This window comes from Punica granatum, chromosome 3 (assembly GCF_007655135.1).
Source record: "Punica granatum isolate Tunisia-2019 chromosome 3, ASM765513v2, whole genome shotgun sequence".
Classification (NCBI taxonomy): Eukaryota; Viridiplantae; Streptophyta; class Magnoliopsida; order Myrtales; family Lythraceae; genus Punica; species Punica granatum.
Window position 1 is genome coordinate 10277357 of NC_045129.1, and position 23570 is coordinate 10300926.

Here is a 23570-nt window from a genome sequence, read left to right on the forward strand (position 1 = left end):
TTCATCACTTTCTTAAAACTTGCCATTACAATTCTCTTGAAGAAAGGGAACACGAGCAGATATCCATGAAACTAATTTGAGTCAAAGGATCTAATATGTAATTATCTAGGTTAAAAGCATGGCAAACGAATTCAACAGTACAAGAAATCATATGAACAACAGTTGAAGTACAGAGGCAACAACGGCTCTCTACGACTTTCCCTATTAATGCTTGCAATTACAGAAGCCCCTGATGGGACCAAGAAAACAGAAGAAAAGGAAAAGAGAAAACTAAAGTCAAATGCTCTTATTATCACCAGGAGAATCATGAAGCCCGCTAATCTTTGTTCAAGGGCATCCTATTGATCGCCTCGAGGTCCATTTTGCAGTTCTCTCTCAAGTCTTTCAGGGCAATGTAGTTGGTTTGCTGCCAAGATCGAAACAAGAGCTTGTGTCAAACGAGGACAAGAAATAGAGGAAAATGGAACCAAATCATGTAATAATCGTGCACGACAAAAGCCTACCAGAGAGAAGGCAAAAAGTAAAGATGAACCAAGGGAAGAACTGTGTTTTTTTACTGACAAGCTGATTGCCTTCGTGAGAGAGAACACCCTCCATGTGGAGGAAGAGTGACTTCCACTGGTTAAAGAGATTGGACTCCAACTCTGAAGGCTTGCTTGTGTTACGGGAAACAATGGCGTCAATATCCTTCCCCTTTCCAAATTTGTGGACCAAAGCGCTCGCTTCTTTCTGACTCTTCCTCAGGGCTGAAGCATAAATCCAAGATTTTTACAATGTCGGTGTTTATAAATATCGCAAGTCAGCTTACCATGACACTCTTCTAGCTGACCAAAACCTCCAGCAGAACAATTCGGTTCAATAAAGTGAACTTTTAACATAAGCTGTACATAGTATGCCTAGATAATATACAGCTTGAACAAAGCACATTAACTCTGTTCCCAAGAGATATATGGCAAGCAATCATGGTCAAAAGGCACCAAACAATACTAAATTAAGTTTCGCCTTTATATGAAAACAAGAACTGTACCGGCTATTCGACCCTTGATGTCCTGGTAATGAAGGTCCGACCAAATATAAGCAGCTGAGACAAATACAACAGAAGCGTCCATTTCAACTCAAAGCTCAAACTAATTAAATTCTGCAGTAGCAAGAACAATTGACCGTGTAGTTTTAATCGTATTTGGCACCGATATGTACCTTTCAAGCAGAAAGAACAGGAACAACCGCTAAGCGGGTCATTGCCCTGGCAAACATTACGGGCATCAGAATCCTTGAGAAGTTTGCATCTTTCCAATTCGAAGGACCCACCCTGTGAGTTGACAGGCAGCCTCGACCACTCTGTGGACCCAAATTTGTTTGAAGCGAGCTTCCCGGCTCTGAGATCCTTATCAGCCTCCCTGGAAGCATCAGCAACAGATCCTCCTGGAACCAGATTTTCTGTCACCAGACTCGCCACTGGAGTGACCCTCTCCTCCCTGCACTCATCATCACCCACTGGTACAACATTATCAAGCATGCTGGTGTCAAGGCCTTCGGGACTGTGAGTAGGCTCAGAAACGCTAGGGGGCGGATCATCCTGGGTCATCTGAGCCCTACACCTCGTAGAAGAGACATCGAGATCCCCCCTTCCCTTCAAGAAAGAAACAATCTTTTCAACTCCAACTTCTCTGTCTTTGCCCATAAGCTTCTCCCTGAGCAAGTTCTCAACTCCGGAGCAAACACGATTCGCGAACTCGGAGTCCCCGTCCTCTACAGCCCTACTCATACCCTTAACATCTCGCGACTTCGAGTCGGCATCATCGAGAATGACAGAAGAACCCCTCTTCAGGGGCCGATTCGTCACGTCACCGAGCACATTCCGGCCCTTGGAGCTGTAACTGTCCCCAGACATCAGAAAAAAAAAAGAAAGGATCGAGCTCCCCGGCAAAGATCCCGAAATCCAAACAGCCAAGAACTCAAATATGCGCCCAGAGAAACGAACCCTAACTCACCAAACTACAGAAACAAGAAAAACCCAACTCCTCACCCGAAACTCCCTTTCGAAAAATTGACGAATGCCCCCGCAACCGAGACGCGAGAGCTTGGAACGCTGACGACCCGAGATTAAAAAAAAAACCGATCTTGGGGCGAAAGGGAGGCTGTAGGGGCTGCGAGGATGGAGGGATTGCAAGAGGGTGGGGATTGGGTTTAGTGGAGATCTTCAAAGGAGATGAGTTTGGGTATGGGGGGATATTGCAGACATTTTTGAAAGGGATTGAGAGGGAAGAGAGGCGAACTGATTGCAGTTTGTAAAGGGAAAGGAATTGGGCGCTTTTTGATTGCAGCCGCGAGCGAGGGAAAGACACGACACAGAGAGAGAGAGTGGATGGTTTGGTTTTGTGTTTTTTTGTGAATTCGGGGAGGAGGCGGGAATTGGGAGCGGAGGGATTAGAAGGAAGGAAATGGGCCTAACCCGCTCCTCCTGTAAACCGGGAAGGCGCGCGGAGATGATGAATTTTAATTTAATTTAATCTTTCCTTTTCTTTTTTATTCTTTTCATGTAATTTCTTGTCGTCTAATTTCTAACGACTGACGCGGTAAAAAAAAACAGAAATAAATTCTAATGACTAAAAGCAGAAAAGGAAAATAAAGTTTCGTGCAATGAGGTTATTCTGAGTTGTGATCAAAAGGTTTCGAATATGATTATTTTTTATGAAATTCTCCTACCCCTTTATTTTTCTTTCCTTATTCTTTTTTTTGTGAACTTTAGTATCCGAAAGTCCAATTAAATAAATGATAGAAATTCATATATATGTATATATATATATATAATTCTAAGCTATTTAAAACCACATTCCTGATATATATATATATATTTTAAAAAAAAATTTCGGTGAATGAAAAAAAAAAAAGCTTTCATTTTTTCCTCCGTTAAACTCATAATTTTATATGGGTGCTCCTCTCACTTGAGTATGAATCGGCATTCTATGTTTAACGGAGCTCCACAAACCGTGTGAAGTCTACCTATGAAACTGTGTCACATGTGGAAGTTAAGTTAATAAAGTGTGCAATATGTCGACTACATTTTTTATTTTTTGCATGAGGGTTGTGAATATTGCGGTGCGATTATGGAAATTAAAGATCATTATTTTCTTCTCTTGCTCATATTTGGATGAGTATATTGAGCAAGATGGGTGTAAATAGGCCAGCGTGTAATTAATCGGAGGAAATCGAACACTATCATTATGAAATTACTTTGAACGTTCTATGTTTTATTACCTTTGCCATGAGAGGAACGAGACGATATTAACGATAGTTGTTGTTCTTGTTTCTTCTTTAGTCAAACAAATTGACACGTACCTTTTGAGGTTTCCTTCTCCATCTTAAATCAGGGGGTTTGTGATGGAGCTCTTGAGATTTTTCTTTTCAAAAGTTTTTTGGAGGAAGATGAAGAAAGGGGATAGGGAGATTGCGGGAAGGCTGGTTTTTGGAAATTTTTATCTAATCTCCGATAATTTGTCGTGAAACCAAACATTAGAAGATGAGTGGTGATTAATTTGAATTATCGGTAATTGTTGGAAATCTACCAAATATGAAAATGTTGGATTGCTCACAATTTAAACCATAGTAATCCATTTGAATGGTAGTCTAGATCTTATTACCAGCAATCTTATATAAGGTAATAACCAAACACAATGTCTATATTCTTAGTCGCAAATGCTAACTCTTAACTGTTGGTATATTTTTTTTTTCAACTTCTAGCATTAATTATTATCTGGATCTGTTTATCATGACAATTTGTCATGGTGACTAAACCTATAAGATAAAAAAGGGCGTGTTGCACTATAACAGCACCCAAATAGTACTTTAACATATAATGTTTTCGTATTTAATTGTTTTTTAAATTTATGCACAATATCGTCTAGATAAGGTACGTTATGACCTCTTTGAAAGTGCGACAATTCACACTCTTTTTTGTACTTTTATCACCATAACAAATTATCATGGTAAATTTTTTTCCTTATTATTAGTTTCAACATATACAAATCTTTAAATTTTTAACGTAAGATTATGACAAATTATTTGAGACTGATCTGTAAATACAAAAGGCGTATTTATCATATTATTCGCTTGATTAAAAGTTTGAGATTATTCTCTTATTCAATGACAAAAAAAATCTTTTATGATCTATGATATAAGTATTAATAATTATAAATATATTACCAATTGGATTTTTTCTAAACGAAGCGTCCAACAAAGCTCACCATAAGTTATTTTAATTGATAATATTCATTTTAATACCCTTCAAAATAGATATAATTACACATCATGCTCCAAATTTTTGATAATTCAATCTTTCTTGGGCAAAACAGAGGATATCTCGATCGAGGGAGAGAACGAGGAAATCCCGTATGACCCAATATATCTAACAAGTCGCACAATACGTCAACCCAAGAGGCATCTTCCTCTCCAGGACTTCAAAAAGGCACTTTTGGAACACCAATAGGCATAAAATGAAAGAAAAAAAAATTAAGTACTATATTTCACTTTGACGTCAAAGCTTAACAACGTCTTTATCATCTTAATAATATTGTCTTTTATCATATTTTATCCATAAAATACTGGGAAAATATTCTTACGAATAGGATTTTTGAATGATTACAGATTTTAAATCTTTTTCCATAATGCATTCCGGCGTCGGTCTGTAATTCGAGGAAAAAAAATGTAGTTATCCACATGGTGCGAGTCATTTGAGGATGACCAAAGATGACCAAAGTCTCCATTGACATTCGAAAGTTGCATTGCAACGAAATAGTGCGGCTTCTCTGTAAAGTTTTTCGAAGAGTTAAAAGTCTTTTTCACTTTTAATCCTCGTCTTAATTCTATATTTACTCAAGTTAAACAAGTACTGATCAAGTGCCAAGTTATTCAACTATTTCGATCAAGTATAGTTAATTACAAATCAACCGCGCATTAGAGGTTTGGCCCTGCCAAATCAGCATGAATCGACATGTATTAGTACGAGTATTCATAGGGAGGAATGTCCCGACTATCAATGGCCATTATTTTATCTCATGTCAAAGCCCAAAGAAGACCTCAGAAGATCTTATCATCCGGTAGTTGAAGAGTTTCATGGGGAGCAACTGTTGCCCTTAACGACTTTCAACTGTCGTTTGCTTTGAATTTGTCTCAAACTTCTACTCGAGAAAGGTTGAATATAGAACATCGAAAAATATCCCAATCATCTTCAGTTTCAACCCGAATCTTTATAATCATTCGATCAACGTTTTATGACGTGAGTCTAATCTATAAAAATTATTGATCCGACCACTCCAGCAGACTCGCACAAAGCACCCAAAGAGACATCCATAACGATTGGGCTGTCGGCGACTGGTCTTCGGTCTGGATAAGGAATTTAATTTTGCTTCCGTTTTGTTTGGTTTTGAATAACATATTCATATTCAGACTCACCGATCTGATCCAAATTCCCATCCAAAGCCAAACACCGCATGGAATCAAACTTGATCCTAATGACGTTGGAAAGCGCGCCAAAGCCAGCCCACCGCGCCTCCCCCTCTTCCAATCCCACATCGACACGTGGAGTATGGACACGTCACCATCGTGCCTTATAAAATGCAAACGCCGGATAAATCTCTCCCTTCTATTCTCTGACACTCAACCGTCTCCTCCTTCAGCTCCCACTGCCATCACCAACCGAATCTCCTCCTCACCGGAAATGGACCCCCATCGGAAGGCCGACGCAGGAGAATCCGACGCCTCCGCCCGGCGGATCCAACGGCTTTCCGCTCACCTCTCCCCCGCCGACCTCGGCCGACCCTGCATACCGCCGCAGCTCCGGCTGCTGACCTGTGCCGCGGCGAAGATCGAGGTCGACACGGAGAAGCTATCGCTGTACATGAGGGGGAAGCACCGCGAGTCGCAGGAGAAGGTGTATGAGTACTTCAACTCGAGGCCGGACCTGCTGAACCCCGTGGAGATCTCCAAGGACGACCACCGCGAGCTCTGCATGCGGCAGCTGCTCGGCCTCGTCAGGGAGGCCGGTATCAGGCCGTTCCGCCTCGTGTTCGACGACCCGGGGAAGTACTATGCCATCATGGAGGCCGTTGGTAGTGTGGACATCTCGCTCGCGATCAAGATGGGCGTGCAGTACAGGTGAGAGGATATTTGAGCTATTTGATTCGGATCTCAATTCGATTGCTCTCCGCGTGTTTCCTGCTTGATGATGGTTGTGTTCTTCTAGAGTTGCTGATTACTTTCCCTGTAAGCCAAGAAATCTATAGGATCACTGTTGATGAGAAGAGACGGTGGGTATGTTGTTAGGTTCATGTCATTTCAGATAGCATTGTATGTGATGATGTAGTTTGATGTGCCATATTAGCTCAGAACTGCTCTTTTGGCTTTTCCCGGTTAGCCCAAAAGCGGCCAAAGCAGTGCGATGTTTTGGTTGCGGGTCTTGGTCATATTCTTGTCGAAGTCGATTGTAGGGGCCCGACTTTCGGAGGTGGGAGGGGCTATAAAGAACACTGGCATGATTGGATTGGGATAGTTGTCGAATTAGAATTACAGAAAAGAATTGGGTTGTTCAAGACTCTGCCTAATTGGTGAACGGCGTATGACTGATGATTTTTGTTAAGAACTCATATTGATTTGTAATAGTTCGGGTTGGATTTTATTCAGAGAGTCGTATGTCTATGTTAATGCTACTTAAAGCCGAATTTGAATACAAATGAGAACATGATGTATCTGTTGTTTAGTTTCATGGACTTTACAGCATATAGATCTGCACAAATGAGATTAGACATATAGAGACCGGGAAAAAATGATAAGCATCAAGCAGCAGAACAGTAAATAAAACATTTATCAAGTCTCGAGTGATAATGTCCTTTATCATGAAATGTTGCATAAATCAGCAACTCTGTTGTGGACCTGTTAACTTTTACTCTGTTTTTCCATCCTCCAAGTCCCACTCCTATTAGTTATTTATTATTGAACAGCTTTCATCTTGCCTCTCACATTGACCCCTGGCACTTCTATTTGCAGTCTTTGGGGTGGCTCTGTAATAAACTTGGGAACTAAAAGACACAGGGATAAGTACTTTGATGGTATTGATAGCGTAGAGTATCCTGGTTGTTTCGCCATGACGGAACTCCACCATGGTAATAGCACAGTGATAAGCACATCAATTTTAATCCTTTCACGATTACTACTGTACTTTTCATGCATTATTATGTCCAAGATGGTGCATATTAACCTTTTAGTCTATACTTTCTTTATATTCGGATTACTGCTTCCTTCTACCTAATGCTGTCGGTACGATACTTTGACAGGCTCCAATGTGCAAGGCCTCCAGACTGTTGCAAAATTTGATCCAATCACCGATGAGTTTATAATCGATACTCCAAATGATGGAGCCATCAAATGGTGGATAGGCAATGCAGCGGTCCATGGCAAGTTTGCCACGGTCTTTGCGAGGCTCATTCTCCCTACCCATGATGCCCAAGGAACCTCTGATATGGGGGTTCATGCCTTCATCGTCCCCATAAGGGACATGAAAACCCACCAGACCCTCCCTGGAGTTGAGATCCATGACTGCGGGTATAAGATTGGTCTCAATGGTGTCGATAATGGGGCCTTGCGATTTTGCTCTGTTAGAATTCCCCGAGAGAATCTTCTGAACCGATTTGGGGATGTCTCTCGGGATGGGAAGTACACGAGCAGCCTCCCGTCAATAAATAAGAGATTTGCTGCTATGCTTGGTGAGCTCGTTGGCGGGAGGGTTGGTCTGGCATACTCCTCTGTTGGGGTCTTGAAAATTGCAGTCACTATCGCAACTCGATATTCCCTTCTCCGCCAGCAGTTTGGGCCCCCAAAGCAGCCTGAAGTTAGTATCCTCGATTACCAGTCCCAACAGCACAAGCTGATGCCTATGCTTGCCTCCACTTATGCCTTCCACTTTGCTACCTTGCATTTAATAGAGAAGTACTCAGAGATGAAGAAAACTCACGATGAGCAGCTGGTTTCAGATGTCCATGCTCTCTCAGCAGGCCTGAAGGCTTACGTGACTTCTTACACAGCGAAGTCGCTGAGTGTCTGTAGAGAAGCCTGTGGGGGCCACGGCTATGCTGCCGTCAACCGGTTTGGGAGCTTGAGGAACGACCATGATATCTTTCAGACTTTCGAAGGGGACAATACAGTTCTTTTGCAGCAGGTATTTGACATAGTTCTACTCTGTCTTTGATTTCACATATCGGAACCCAATTCTGAAACCTTACCTTCTTGTTCTATTGTTGAATCTCAAGTTTGTTATTGGGTTCAGGTGGCAGCTGATCTCTTAAAGCAGTACAAGGAGAAGTTTCAAGGTGGGACGCTTGCAGTTACATGGAACTACTTGAGAGAGTCCATGAACACGTACTTGTCTCAGCCCAATCCGGTGACTGCAAGATGGGAAGGCAAAGATCACCTGCGGGACCCTAAATTCCAACTCGATGCATTTAGGGTAAGGAGCTGACTGTTTTTCTTCAGGACTCAATCATAACATTTATTAATGGAATTTTAATGGTGCAGTATCGAACTTCCCGGTTGCTGCAAAGTGTTGCCGTGAGACTGCGGAAGCACACTAAGACTCTGGGGAGCTTTGGCGCATGGAACAGATGCCTGAATCACCTTCTGACCCTTGGGGAGTCCCACATAGAATCTGTCATTCTTGCCAAGTTCATTGAAGCAGTTGAGAGGTAATTGCTCTAAACTGGAATTCAGAAATCCTCCAACTTGGAATTCAGAAATCTCCATTTCTTTTTTCAAGAATTTTGTGTCTTTACCAGTTTGTTCTTGTGTAGGTGTCCTGATCCAAGCTCGCGAGCAGCTCTGAAACTAGCATGTGACCTTTATGCATTAGACCGAATCTGGAAGGACATCGGAACATACCGGATCGTCGATTATGTGGCACCAAACAAAGCTAAGGTATACACAGATGTGAACCTAGTTACTTGTGTGACCAACTTTATTCTGATTTAACAGTGCCGCTTGCTCTTTCTGCTTTCAGGCAATTCACAAACTGAGTGAGTACCTCAGTTTCCAAGTGAGGAATGTGGCCAGGGAGCTTGTGGATGCATTCAATCTTCCGGATCATGTCATACGGGCCCCCATAGCTATGCACTCGGAAGCTTACTCTCAGTACACACAGTATGTTGGGTTCTGATGACTGCCCAAATCCATCAAGACTTTGAACATGAGTGCACGAATTGCCAGTTCTACAGATATGAATGGGCGATATCTGAAGTGTGGTGAAAAGCCCTTCCTGTGGGAAAACAATGAGGTGAAGGACTTGACAAGGGCCAACTTCCGCCTTATGCTTCATTTTGTTGTTGTAATAATCCCATAGGACAATTTAAAGGCCTTTAAGGTCGATCGGTGTCAAATGTACCACAGCAGGCACCAGAATTCATTTGTTTTGTTCAGTAGCAAATTCATTCAAAAGGGAAGACAGCATTATGGTACTCTGTAATATTGTACTACTTATCAGTCTCATACCGATCCTTTTGCCATTGTGAACTGAGCAAATGTTGATGCAGAAATGGCCGTTGTGATACTCTAATGGAGTTTCTGTCCAAAAGGAAAAATATAAAATAAAAGAATGAAAAAGAATAGGAAACTGCAATGGAGTTCCTGTTGGCAAGCGATATCGTACGGAGTGAGCTCGGGTCTCGTGGAGTTTCTACGGACATTGCAGGAACTTGAGGTCATGTTAATTTACATATTGTCGGGGATTGTCGATATTCAGTTTACAGTCATTGACAACTTCCTGCCTTGAATTCTCTGTTTGGCCTTGAAAAAACAGATTTTATTCGATAAATACATCGGTGTCAATTGAAGTTTTAGAAACGCGAAATCGGTAAACCTGGGTTATATTTAGTACATGTAAAGAGCATAGCTCATAGCTAGAGAAGTAGAATGAACAAGGCGGTCGTTCTACTTCTTTTCATTATCTTCTTCTTCTTCTCTGTTGGATAATAGGGATCAATCTATGCCTCGTAGCTGAGCTGGTAGAGGGAACGTAGAGCTGCGCAACCGTGAAGCGGCGTGTCCTTGAAGAACCCCATGGAGTTGGCACAGTGGCGGTTCGAAACCACTCCGTTATAACGGGTGAGGATCAGAGAGGCACTGTTGTGGCCAGGGTCGGGCACTCTGCAGCCAACCAGTGGGCTCCTGAACAATCGGACTGTGCAGAGCTCATCGTGGTGGTCCTCATCGACCTCCATTTCCCATCGTCCATCGGGGCCTGTCACAGCTTCAGCTTCATACGTGACCTGCATGTCCATGCTGTCCTTGCACTCTACAATTACCGTAGCACCTGACGGAAGGGCAAAGCTTGAATTTAGTTCTCTGGGATTGAAACGTTAATTTATAGTTTATATGTGTTCCAAAATCTGGTAACAGGCTCAGGCTCTTTCGGTTAATGTGCGGAAGAGGAAGAGTGATTGAATTGCTCGAAGGTCATCAACCGACTCCGAAATGATCTTATTTCACATGCATCATATTATCGAAACATTAATCGTGTGGAAGGCAGCACCTTACAGAATGAAAGCACCATATAGCATGGCAGCACCTTACATTATTTGGCCGAGGCAGTGAAGCAAAAATTCAAGTATGTACCCTCGATGAACGTGGAGAGAGGGGTCTCAAACCCAAATTGGCACGTGTCGCAGTGGACCCAACCCTCGAGCCAGAAGGGGTGACCCGCGCTAACCACAGCCGGTAGCATGCAAAAGGCCACCAACATCAAGAACCTCGCCATGATCTTATTATGCTTAGTGCAAATTAAGGAGGAAATATTTTAACAGAGCCAAGAGCAAGAGGAGGACTAAAGGCCTCTACCCTTAGGATCTCTAACATAATAAATAGGCAAAAATGAAAATGAAATTGGATTGAGAGATTTAAGGGAGAGTTAAAATAATACACATTGCAAGCTGGTGCTCACGTGCACAAGTAGGGAAGACTAACGGCGCTTCTTCCGGTTCCGGCCGCCATCTCTTTCAATGCTCATTTAATGAGGGAAGGGTTGGATCCATTTGGTCATTCCCTTCACTTGCGCATGAATCCAACAATAAGCTATTAGACTTCTTTTGATTAAGATTCACTTCCATGTGCATTTGCTACACGTAGTACTTCTTTTTTTATGTGTACCCTCGTATCCGGAAACTTAATGGGCTTATTTCAGTTCGAGTCAAATTGGCCCATTACGGAATAAAACTCTCCCAATAAAAAATTTTCTCCATCTACAAGACTCATTTTCGAGACATTGCTTAAGGGAAATTAGCATCGAACCGCTTAAACTAACTCTTATTGGTGCTATATGTCATACTTGGATTATCGAGAACTTCGCGGTCGAGTATTTTAATTGATTTCAGAACCTCATTTCTAAACTGAGAGCGATTGGCACTGCCCCGAACCTTTTTTTAAAAGCTTTACATTGCGTTTGGTAACAAAGTTAAAATTGATTTAATTTGATTTAAGGAAATGAAAATAAAAGTAGTTATAAAAAATATGTGAGAGAATTTAAAGAAGAAAATAAAAAAGTAATGATTATAATGAGGAAAAAATATTGAAATTGAAAAAAAGTCTTAAACAGTTTAGAGAATTTAATATTAAAAAATTAATTATAATAATATATAAGAAAAAGTATGAGAGAGGATTTAAAGAAAAAGATAAAAAAGTAATGATTGTCTTGTTAAATTAAGAAAAAAATAAAATACAGTTAAGTTAAGTTAAATTTGATTGTATAAATAAACATATAGGTTTTGCATGGTTGAGTAGATAAGAGATGTACCATAACTTAGAGGATTGAGTAGAGAAGAGATGTACGAATGAGCTGTAACTGATCGATTGATAATGTGCTAGCGTTCTAAGCATTAGGTTAGGGGGGTTCAAGTCTCTTTGGAGACTAAGCATCGGATTCTGGTATAGTTATGGCTTAAATTGGACATTTCGCAGCGAGATTCGAGCCCTTATGATTATGCTTTATGAGATTGTTATGCTGGTCGCTTCCGACCCCTATTACCCATTAAAAGAAAAGAGCATAGAAGAAATGTAAACGCACGCATGAATACTAAGTAAAAAGAAATAGAGGCCGACTTGAACATTACATAATTAATTACCAAAAAAAAGTGAGATTTTTTTCGATGTATATCTTAGTATTTGAAAATGCAGTAAACTTGATTAATTCAATTCAAGCAGGGTTAGTTCACTAAGAGATAAAACTCTTTTTACGATTCTTTATTTATAACATTCGAATCCAAAACCTTATTTAAAAGAACACACTCTGAACTACTTGAATTAAGCACGTTAGTATGAAACAGTGGGACTTTAATTACACTTGAAAAAGTCAAAGGATAAAAAAAAAACTATAGTCGTTTGTATCAATGTTTTGACGTTTCGTGACGACTTAGATCATAATAGCAATAAAATATTGTGTGTGATCCCAGACTGAGTTGCTACTTACCGAAAGAGCATGTGCAACGTGCATATGCTAGTGTAGGCGTCGATCCAAAGCCAGCCTCGTAAATCACAACGCAAGGAAGTCGGTCCCCTGAAATATGAATTACTTGATCTAAGTTGATAGCAGAGGAGTACAAGCAAGTGCGCAGGTTGCGCAATTTACATGTCGACTGATTCGTTGTAAAGGTGGGCCGAATCGCACTGTGGCTAGGACAAATGATAAACTTTTAGCATCGGAAAAGATAGCATGAAAATTAATAAGGACGGCCAAGCGCTTCCGTAGTTCCTTCTCTGATCCTTCCTTTTCCGTTGTTAGATTGACGCAATACTTCTGGTCAAGTTATCAGCATTAGGCTCTGGCATCCCGGTTGATGGAAGTTCATTGTCGTGTTACGTGGATATATACAATAGAGAGATGCTGCTACTCCCGAATTGGGTATGCCGAATTACTCGCAGCTGGCAAATTTTGTAATTATACAAAATAACTGGGGTATTTTACAAGTTAGAGGCATTCAGAGGCTTTTCCTTCAAAAAGTTTCCTAGGAAAAGGAATTTCCCTGTACAATATGGAAAATCAATCTCCAAGATGAGATCAATTACACAAATTCATTCACGGCCAATTGTATAACTTAGGAACCCTGTAAAAAGAGTGCAATAATACCTCGATGTTCTTTATTTATTTTATGAGCCAATATTATTTCATTGAGTATAATAGTATGATCGTTTATTTACAAAGTCTATATATACTATGGGGAAAGGAAGTAGCATAATAAAAGATAGCAGTGAACTCGAATTCCTCCTACACGTTTGGCATGCATGAATGAGGTTGAATTGAATGGAATGATCACCCCATATCCTTTCACTCATTTTCCTTATTTGAAACCACTTGTTTAAATTGGAATGGGCATTCAATTATGTCAATAATTTTGCTTCAACTTGGTTGAATGAACATTCCTTCAAAAATAGTTTACGTAATTGCTCATTCCACCATTTTAACTAAACTTTATACCTACATCATATATTTAATTTCATTTTAATATATCTACAAAATGTTAAATTCCTATTTTTTCTTTTTTTGTGCTGCAATGTGAAACATAAAAAAATTCTACGCCGAGTGGTCGGTGAGGGAGCCCCCGACCCAATTCCCGAGCTAGCCTTTTCCCTTTTTTTGTTTTGTTTTTTAATAGTTTTATATTATTTTTTATTTTATTTAAATTATTTCAGGTCCCTCAAGTTGCCAAAAGTACCCTCGAAAAAGTCGCCATATCAGCATTTCATCCAATTTTTTATGAAATATCGACGGCATGCTGTGGAGTGAGAAAAACTTTTTTTTTTGTGATATATCATGAAATTATTATTTTTTTGGTACTAAAGTGTGAAACACGGAAAAACTATGTGTTATGTGGTGTAATTTTTCATTTTTAATATTATTTTATTTTATTCTATGGAAATAATTTTATTATGTTTTATACCATTCCGATTTACTAAACATGACCTTATAGTATTGGGATGGAATAAAATCTCGCTTCAACAAACATAATTTCTCGATATCTTGTATCGCTCACTCGATTAAGATTTGTGATTGTTCTTCTTTTTCAATAATTAAGTGCTGCCTCGAGGGTCACCATTCGAGTGAGACCTAAGCCGAACCCACAGGTGGAGCTCGATGCTCGTCAGATAAGGCCAAGCTCTGGCGCGGGCTGGTCAGCTTGGCTTGTCTTGGCTTGGCTTTATTCCGCGAGACCTAGTCGGCGTGGCTCTTGTCACCGATATCATTCTTGTTGGTTAGATCCCAAGCCCATGTAGGGTTTGGTCCCCTTGAAAGGAGCTCAGCCTTAGGCCGGCGAGCTTGGCCTCCAGGGTAATGTGCCTTTTCTAATCATTTCTCGCTTTCAATTTGCCCCCTTGGTTAGCAATTTGTTCGAGGAATTAAGAAAATCAAAGGTATCCACAGGGAAAAAAAAAAAGGTTGTAAAATCCACCAAAAAAGAGTTCTAAAATCCACCGAAAGAAAAAAAAAGAAAAAGAAAATCAAGGGTGCAATGTACCAATTAAGAGGCAGATCATGTCGGCAGAGAAATCCAAAACATTCCCAGCAACAGAATTGCCAAAATTATGTACATAAAAGGGAAAACTTAAAAGTTAAGATCATATAGAAAGGAATTACAGTAAACATGCATGCTATCATCTATAAACAAGGGATTATAAATTCAATTCTCGCCAATATTTTTTTTGTACGGCTTTATTTCTTATTTTCTTTTCCATTTACTAAATTCATATACCTCTTTTATTTTTAACAAAAAAAAAAATTAACACCACCCACTAAAACATCAGTCTCCACTGATTAATTATTTCAATTTGTAATTAATTGGCAATATTAATCGAGAAGAGTATTGACCTGAGAAAAAAAATGCCAAAATTCACTCCAACTCGTCTCAAAAGGTTTAGTTTGATTGCCAATTCAATTTCACAAGGAGTTAAAACATATCTCACCAGGCAGTGATAATTTTAATGAATTCAATTTGATTACATCAGTGAATAGAGCAGTTCATTCTTGTGAACCTACAATAAGTAATCGATGACTATGATTTCTTTGAACCGAATCAAGATGAGAATTTTTCCAAAAGTTCATTAGTAATAATTAACGATTATGACTACTTTTGAACCAAATCCAGAGAACATTTTCTCAACTGCATGATTAAGAGGACTGTCTGTTTGATGGATAAGGACTGTTGAAATGCAATATGGGAGGTGGGAGGGAGTAGATCTAAATAAACATTAGCGTGCCTCACTCAGCTAACCCAAGTAAATAAACAAGGTGGGGCCCCAGTGGAGGGTAAAAAGGCCCTTTTCATTATCAATTTTTCATCTGATCTTTTTGGTAATTTTGGAGGATGATGATATCATTCTTGGGATGCATTTGCCTTTTGCAGTTGACTTTTCCCTCTTGTCTTCAACCACTGCCTTCTCTTCTATCCGAGCCTGTGAGCTCCTGACATGCGGACAAAACCAGAAAAAAAATTAATTCAATGCCACCAATAATAAATTTAAGATAAGAAAACAAATCTTTTCCCTTGAACAGAAGGAAAGGAGGTTTTCTAAAACAGAGAAATTAATTTTTTTTCCGATTATAAGGAATTTTTACGAACATAATACATTAAAATAAAAATTTTAAATATATAATAAAAATATACAAATAGTCTAACTGATTATTAAATTTAAAATCTTTTGATCAATAGGCAATGGACGTATCTGTTGCGTCTGATGTACGATAGTAGAAGACAATATGAACGAAAAAGTAAAAGTGACGCATGGAATTGATTACTCAGTTCGTCAGTAATTCTGACTACGTCTGGTGGCGCCGCCAAGCCAAGTATATCCACTATTTTTTGAGTTAGGATTACAAGAGATATAAACTGCTGTATTAAAGGGAACAAACCCTAATTACATCCCCAATGGATCGCCGATCTCGACCCGAATTCACAATACTTCAGGCTCCATAACCTAACAGTATCACTATACTATATCCTCACTTTAGAACCTAATCTTTTGAACAGAGAATACTAGGTCAAAGGAAAAATGACTTTTTTACCCAACATCATAAAAAATATTGTGGTCCAGTCAACAAAATGAATTCCACGATACAGCCCACTAACTAAGTTTGAACGAAAATATTCAAATCAATGTAACTTACTAAAAACTTAAGTAAGCATCTTCATAATACAAGTAACGTAATATATTTATAAATAACTTATTACCAAGACAATAAATTTATTCCATAGTGATTTACTTAAATATACAATTTACTATTACTTGATAATGACAATTTTTATGACCAATTGATATAATTTATTTTGATATATATAATATAATTATTCTAATGTGATTATACAATAAGCCTTTCCATCTTTCGCAATGGACTTAACCGTTGTCATAATGAAGGATGTGCTTAATATTCAAAATTTAGGGAACAACCTCTTTCAAAATGGAATTTGTAAAATAGATCATTATAAACATAATAAAGTCAGAAACTCTGACATATAATGTAACTATAATCACAGGCGAACCGAGGTCAACATAGAAAGGTCTCTCATTAAAATTAGCCTTCGTTGCATAACAAATCAAGTTCCTTCGGGGAAGCTTAGGAAAATATAGGATAATTGATGCTGTTGTCCATTCTTTCCAAAAGTACTTCGATCAATACGTCGCTTTTGGAAAAGTTCATGTGGTGCAATCAATTTAATTGATTGTACCATATAATATAATAATGATAGTATTATAGAATTTTCCACCCTTTTTTGCCATTTTTTTCATTTGACGAAAAAATCAACGAATCTATCTTTGGTTTCGCAACTCGGCGTGCATCGCTATGAACGACCGTAGGAAATGTTAAGCCTAATCCATGAAATTTCCATTATCTCGTGCACTAACCTTTCCGCGTTGTAAGAATTTGACTTCTTCAATACTGATTCGGTCGTGCTTCGGCCATGATCATCTCTGATTGATTCGACAATGCTCCCGCTGAAGTATTCTTTCTCCTGCGATTGCGGGTTCCCGAACCTTGGATTCTCAGACATGTAAATAATCATCGCTGCCTCATCCTCCGCAGCCACTGCCTTCTCTGCGTTTCTGCACGTTATTTCCTTATGCAGGTCGTAGCTACGGTAGTTGTTGCAAGTACTCTTTGGGATTGTTTTCGCTAAGCTTCCACACGAAATCAATTGGAGCAGGACCGAGTTCTTTCCGAGGGCACACCTAGCAGGAAAATTAATTCATGAGTTTCAATATATGACTGGTACATATTACTAATCGAGCTTATACTACGTATTATCGACAGACCTAGGAACATCTTGGTGGTCGACAATGTCTTTGTCCGCAAAACGTCTGGATGAGTTGGCGCTTTGTGCCTGTTTTTCATCCGAGACCAATGTAGGGGAGGGTGTAGGTGTAGCAGATGGAGGGGACGGGGGCTCATGAGAGGGGCGCTTCATTTGGGTCTCAGATTCATGTTCGCGTTCGGGTTCTTCGAGCTCATCGGTCGAGACACCCCTTGAGCATCGGGAATGTGGCGTGGTGGAGCTCGTGTAGCTCGTCTTCTCTTCCTCTTCGTACTCTTCTTGCCCACCGTACTCTTGCTCTTCGTCCCTGCGTGGCGAAACTTGTGAACAATTGGTGGCAAGAATAAATGTCTTAGGCGTAAAAATTCTGTTTAAAGTCCTAACACGAATTACTGAGCATAATCTCGACGTGATACCTGCTGGAGTAGTACACTACTTCGTTGTGCTCGCTCGGAGCCACCACTGATCTCTTCGAATGTCGATGTGGTTCCGGATTATCAATCTGCCTGTCCATTAAATCAACGCGTTGAAATCTCCCTGCGTAACACGAAAAATAAAACCCGTCACGCAACGAAAACTATCGAACAAATAACCCAAGGGTGCAGAGATTTAGCTATGTAATACATTCATGTAATTTCCGGTACTTCTCTCACCGGAGCAACTCTCGACGATTTCTGACCCTTTGAGGACATACTCGGCTCCATCCGCCGGACGTATAACATCATTCTCCGATAGGTCGTTCCAAACATACCCATTCTTGTAGCTCCTTTACATATAGTTGTGAGCAATAATCGACGACAGGTCCAAGTTAATTACAATGAACACAAATCACGATGACTACTTTATTAATTAAGGGTGGATTAATTATGCGCGATTAATTAGAAAGGACCTCTTGCAAGACCAGGAATACATGGAAGGCATGCCCTTTCCTCTGAGAGCCGTCAACCGGTCCATCACATCTATACGGACGAAAGTAAAAACATGTGCAAGAATTAGTCAACAATATTAATATTAATTAATAAGGGACCTAAGCTTCATTAAGTAGGCACGTAGGTATGCATGTCGAAGACTTATCCAGAAAATATAGGAGAGACTTTAACCTTTGAGACGAAGAGGGAGATTGGGGAAATGAGAGACTTCCATGAAGTGGGGATGTTCGAGCAGGCCGTTTCGGGTGAGGTAGTACACGACCTGGACTTTCTTCATCTTCGCCGTCGTCGCCGCCATTGTCGCCGACCTCTTCATGCTGGTTTCACTGGCTCTTCCTGATGATTTACACTGATGATCTGCATGAGATTGATGAGTACTGCTGCTGGAGCTGCTCATCGATTTGTTGTTCTCCATATATATTTCATCCAATTGATCCCTCTCTCTCTCTCTCTATACCATTTAAGTGAGTCTAATTTAGAGATCGTTTTTCACCCAAGAAAGCAAATAGAGGGAGTAGGGGCTGTCTGCGAGGAAAGACGGGAGGTCCTTGGGAAGCCTAGCTAGCTAAGATTGCAACGTTCACCATTGTCTCTATTAACAAAGGAGGTTCTTAATTAGATATTGTAGTGATTGGGGAAGGATCAGAGATAAATAAAGACGGAAAGTTACACTGATAATAATCATATCGATAGAAAAATACTTATGTGACATTTGGTAACGGAGTAAAGTATGATTCTATTTAACTATACGGGACGAAGATAAAAGTAATTGGATAAATTTATTATTAAAAAATTAATTACAATAATAATCGAGAAAAAAAATACGAGAATTTATTATTAAATTGAAGATAAAAAAAGTAATAATTTTGTTGTTGAATTGATGAAAAAATAATGAATAGTTAAGAAAATTTAATATAAAAAATCAATCATAATAATAATTAAAAAAAAGTATGTGATAAAATTTATTATTAAATTAAAGAAAAAAATATTTTTAAAAAATTATTATTATTTTATTGAATTTAGTGAAAAGTTAAGCGAAATATCCTTTAACTCCATCACCAAACAAAACCTATATTTTATATGTTCAGGTCGAAAACGAGTATTATTGTACCAAAATTCTCTCTCTCTCATATATAATTATATTAATTAGAAACGATCAACAACTGACGCATTTAAAAGTGCATTGAGAAAATTTATGAATCATAACTGCATATTTTATATGTATCATTAATTGAGAGAAATTTAGTACACATTCACGTGATTATATAATGCTTACATAATATTTTCTCATTAACAACGAGTAATAATCGAGCATACAGTAATAACTGTTACTAGGTATAGCCCATGTCCGTGCATTTTCTAGAAAAAGCTGGGAGCCTATACGTATAGCATGAGAAGCCATTGTAAAGTACATCGAGAGGAGCGAGAGGGCAGCAGACTGTGAGTGGCAGTTTATAGGGTTTGAACAGTTATTTAGCAGTGATAGGCAAAAGGGGCCCTGCAGACGCAATTAAGATTGGATTGAGAGCTGTCTCATTCTGTCGGGCATGGACGTGACTACTGAAAGCTCCCTCTCTCTCTCTCTCTCTCTCTCTCTCTCTCCTTCCAGCTCTTTTCACCCAAAGGTCTTTCCTTTCTTCCTCTCTGTCCTTTTGAAGTAAAGACACTGCCCAACTTTATCGCATCCCTTACCCATTCCCCGTCCACGTGAAGAAGGGTTTTCCACTCTCCAGACCATATACACAAAATTCACCACTACAATTATTATTGTTTCTACTTTCTACCTTTTTCTTCACTGAATAATAATTTTTCTAATTTTTTTCTAATTTTTTAATTAATTTTTTAATAATAAATTAGCTATTCATTTTCACATCAATATATATATACATATATAATAATTCTCAATTCAATAATATAATCACTACTTTTTATCTTTTTTTTAATTTAATAATAATTTTTCTCACTTACGTTTTCTTAACATTATTATAACTATTTTTATAATACAAAATTCTCTCAATTATTTATTATTTATCTTTTTCTTTAATTTTGTAATAAATTTTTCGCACATATTTTTTCTTAATAATTATTATAATTATATAATTTTTTTTAACTATTTTGTCATCGTCTAGTAAAGTAAAGTGGAGTAATAATTATATTTTCAAACCAAATGAAAACTTCATAATTTTGCTTTTATATATGATTTTTTATTTTATTTAATTTCTCATACTCTTTTTTTTTTGTTCTTTTTCTTGACTACAGAATATGAGAGCCATTAATGACTAATGAGAAGGTGATAGATGGGGGCTGAGGAATATATGTATGGGTGCGTAGAGTTCATTCTTCGGGAACCCTTGCATCCGGATCAAAGCTAATGTCATTGCACCAAACCATTTCTCATAATTAAAAAGATGACAAAAATAGAAACTTCAATTTGGGAAAAAATATTTTTAGTGCATCTATATTTAGAGCGTTTTAATGTTCGTCTTAAACCTTCTTCTTTTGTTTTTTTTTTCCACTTGAACTTGTCCTCGGCCATCTATAATAGTGTCAGTTTTAGCTGTATAGTTAAGTTTTCATAAATAAATAAAAAAAACATTAATTTTCGGTAAAAAAATAATATTTTAAATAAAAATTATTTAAAAATTAAAAATTAGTAACAAAAAGAAAAAAGAATGCAAGGAATAGGATATGGGGCAGTAGGGCCTCACCGTTGGTCACTACCTCATCGACAAGGTGCCTGCTGAAATTGGTTGGACGTGTGAAGGGGTGAGATGAGAGGAGAAAGGTAATTTTGAAAATAAGTAAAAATCATAATGCTAATAACTAATTAAAGGGTACATGTCCATTAGAATCTATCCTGCCTTTATTTACTGTCGATGATATGCGATACTATAATACACCTCTTTCTCCTGCCTTACGTGTTTTGAATCTTTTTTTTTTCCTTTCCTGACACCCGTTACTTGAATTTTTGTAAACACTAGGAGCTCGTTAATTGGAGGTATGAGCAAAAAGAACAAACCTCACCAATTCGGCCTGGCGAATTATCCTAGAGCTAGAGAGAGAGAGAGAAGAGACTATGCAAGTTTGTTAAAGGAAAAAAAAATTGATTAGTTTTATAATTTTTAATAGTGGAATTACACGCCTTGTCATTGGTGTTGTCTAATTTGGATGGAATTAATCTAATTTGAATGAAATATTAACAGTGTGATAGATTTGACACGAAATTAAAACGACAGACACTTTTCCCCATCGAAAACATTTACAATGTTTAACCTATTATTAATTGAATGATATGCTAATCTATTTATATTATATTAAAGTTAGCTCTTCGAGCTCGAGCGATGATAGGTCTCCATTAGCTCGATAATAGCTTGTCACACTAGCTTTTTCTCTCATTTCTTGGCTGCTCATTCACATATCCCTTTATATGCATCTATATGGAAATATCTCTATTGCAATAAAGATCAAGTTATTTTTTCTCTACTTTTCATATGGAAATTAATTACTCTATATTTATACCTTTCTTAAGCTACTTATAAGGAAAAGTATTGTTTTGATTCTCTCCCTTATATCACTTTTCTATTTTAGTCTCTCTTTTTTATTTTTTTTTATTTTCATCCTTTACTTTTATCTACTTTTCTATTGTCATCCTTCTGTTACTTACGCAGTTAATATTGCTGACATGGAACACGATTGGATGCCTACATCAAACATTGCCACACATGAATGTCTCATCCTCATTAAATAAAAAGAAAATCAGGAAAAAAAATATAAAAAAACATAAAATGTAAGCCAAGTTGAAAATAACTCTAGCGGCATGGCCGTCATTTTCTCATGAGGTTGGGTGCAGCGAACACCATGATCATGATATTGCTTTTGGTTGCTGGAATAACTGGGCCTTTCATTTGTTCCCTGATTGGCTTTTCTTTCGGTCATTCATCAAGTCCTTCTGAATTGAAGCTCACTATCAAAGGACTTTCAAGCGAGTAAACAACTCAAACCCTAATTTATCAAACTCGTGAATTTGAAGCTCACTATGAAAGGATTTCAGGCAATGAAACAAACTCAAACCCTAATTTCATCAAACTCGTGAAGAATACACGATTGATCAAACAAGTTTCAAGAAATTAAATTAACCCTTTGTGACCAAGATGACAATTCGAAGCCTGATTTGGGTCGTCAATTGTTGTTGACTTGTGCTCCTCTACGGAGGTCTGTTGTTGAAATATATATTTTTTGGTCGAGCTGCTGAAGAAGATTGGTAGAGGGGGTGATGGCTTCAGTTGGCTTATTTATTTATTTTGATTTTTTTCTTTCTTTCATTTTAATTAATTTTCTTTCAAGATTTTCGCTTTAAATTGAATATAGAAATCCCCCTGTTAGGATGTCTAACGTGGGGCATGCAGTCGTATTCTATGTTAACAATATTAACAGCTTAAGTAACGAAATGATGACAATAGAAAAGTAGTAAAAGGTAAATGACTAAAATATAAAAAAATAGAAATATGATTAAAACAGAAAAGTGATTTAATGTACATGACCAAAACAATATTTTCCCCTATTTTTATTATATTAAAGTTGACTCATCGGACTAGAGCGATGAGAGACCTACATTCACTCAATAATAGTTTGTCATGTCAGTTTTTTGTCTCATTTCTTGACTCCTCATCGCATGTTCTTTCAAACGCACCTATATGAAAATATTTCTATTGCAATAAAGATTGATTTGTTTTCTCTCTATTTTCCATATGGAAATTAATTACTCTACATTTATACTTTTCTTAAACTAATTAATATTTCCCTAATAAATTTGTCTACAATGTGTAATCAAAATATTTAGTCTACAATATTCGTTCTCATTTATATCATTTCCATTTGTTTTCAAAGGACGAGAAGAAGATCAAAATTATGGGGACCGAAGTTGAATAACGGGCAACGTCAATTCCATTGATGAGCAAGAATATAATGTGTCTCTATTTTCTTCTTCCAATGTATATTCCTGAAGGCAATCTGTGGGGGAAAGTGAGTCTATGTTTTCTTCTTCCTAGGTATATTACAATCCTGAACGGTAGGAGAAAGTTGTGGAAGTTAGAGGAGTGATGATAGTCGCAGCCAAAGGCAATATGCACGAGGTTTTCGCAGATAAACAAGTGGTATAGCTGAGGAGAATGACGATGGTAATTGCCTAGCTATCTAAGGTGGCTGTAGTGATGGAAATGATGAGGAGGAGGAGCTCATGGACTCGAGGTCGCTGATGGTGGAAATGGGACGAATATGGTTCAACATGCAACCTACTCACTAGTGCTAG

General features: G+C 38.2%; 4 protein-coding genes across 5 annotated transcripts; 1 reads left to right on the top strand and 3 right to left on the bottom strand.

Moving 5' to 3' along the window:
- Positions 1–8: 8 nt before the first annotated feature.
- On the bottom strand, positions 9–2419 carry LOC116200674. Of its 2 annotated transcripts, none has more exons than XM_031531516.1 (4): positions 1198–2419; positions 1028–1081; positions 504–746; positions 9–406 (listed from the first exon to the last, which is right to left on the bottom strand). In XM_031531516.1, the coding sequence occupies exons 1-4, from the start codon at positions 1889–1891 to the stop codon at positions 339–341; spliced, it is 1059 nt and encodes a 352-aa protein (XP_031387376.1). In that variant the 5' UTR covers positions 1892–2419; the 3' UTR covers positions 9–338. The 2 variants fall into 2 exon arrangements, with proteins under 2 accessions (XP_031387376.1, XP_031387377.1); XM_031531517.1 differs by having other exon boundaries at positions 562–746; positions 1198–2417.
- A 3150-nt stretch (positions 2420–5569) lies between these two features.
- LOC116201380 (acyl-coenzyme A oxidase 2, peroxisomal) lies at positions 5570–9552 on the top strand. The gene is made up of 7 exons (XM_031532600.1): positions 5570–6153; positions 7042–7157; positions 7329–8209; positions 8318–8497; positions 8566–8732; positions 8838–8961; positions 9044–9552. The coding sequence occupies exons 1-7, from the start codon at positions 5585–5587 to the stop codon at positions 9197–9199; spliced, it is 2193 nt and encodes a 730-aa protein (XP_031388460.1). The 5' UTR covers positions 5570–5584; the 3' UTR covers positions 9200–9552.
- A 169-nt stretch (positions 9553–9721) lies between these two features.
- Positions 9722–10860, bottom strand: LOC116201381 (protein DOWNSTREAM OF FLC-like). Its single transcript, XM_031532601.1, has 2 exons — positions 10654–10860; positions 9722–10351 (listed from the first exon to the last, which is right to left on the bottom strand). Exons 1-2 carry the CDS (start codon positions 10793–10795, stop codon positions 10023–10025), a joined length of 471 nt encoding a protein of 156 aa, XP_031388461.1. The 5' UTR covers positions 10796–10860; the 3' UTR covers positions 9722–10022.
- Positions 10861–15069: 4209 nt separating this feature from the next.
- LOC116199232 (protein UPSTREAM OF FLC) lies at positions 15070–18883 on the bottom strand. Its single transcript, XM_031529527.1, has 7 exons — positions 18434–18883; positions 18223–18292; positions 17987–18099; positions 17750–17870; positions 17335–17640; positions 16927–17250; positions 15070–15487 (listed from the first exon to the last, which is right to left on the bottom strand). The coding sequence occupies exons 1-7, from the start codon at positions 18675–18677 to the stop codon at positions 15361–15363; spliced, it is 1305 nt and encodes a 434-aa protein (XP_031385387.1). The 5' UTR covers positions 18678–18883; the 3' UTR covers positions 15070–15360.
- Between the last annotated feature and the right edge of the window lie 4687 nt (positions 18884–23570).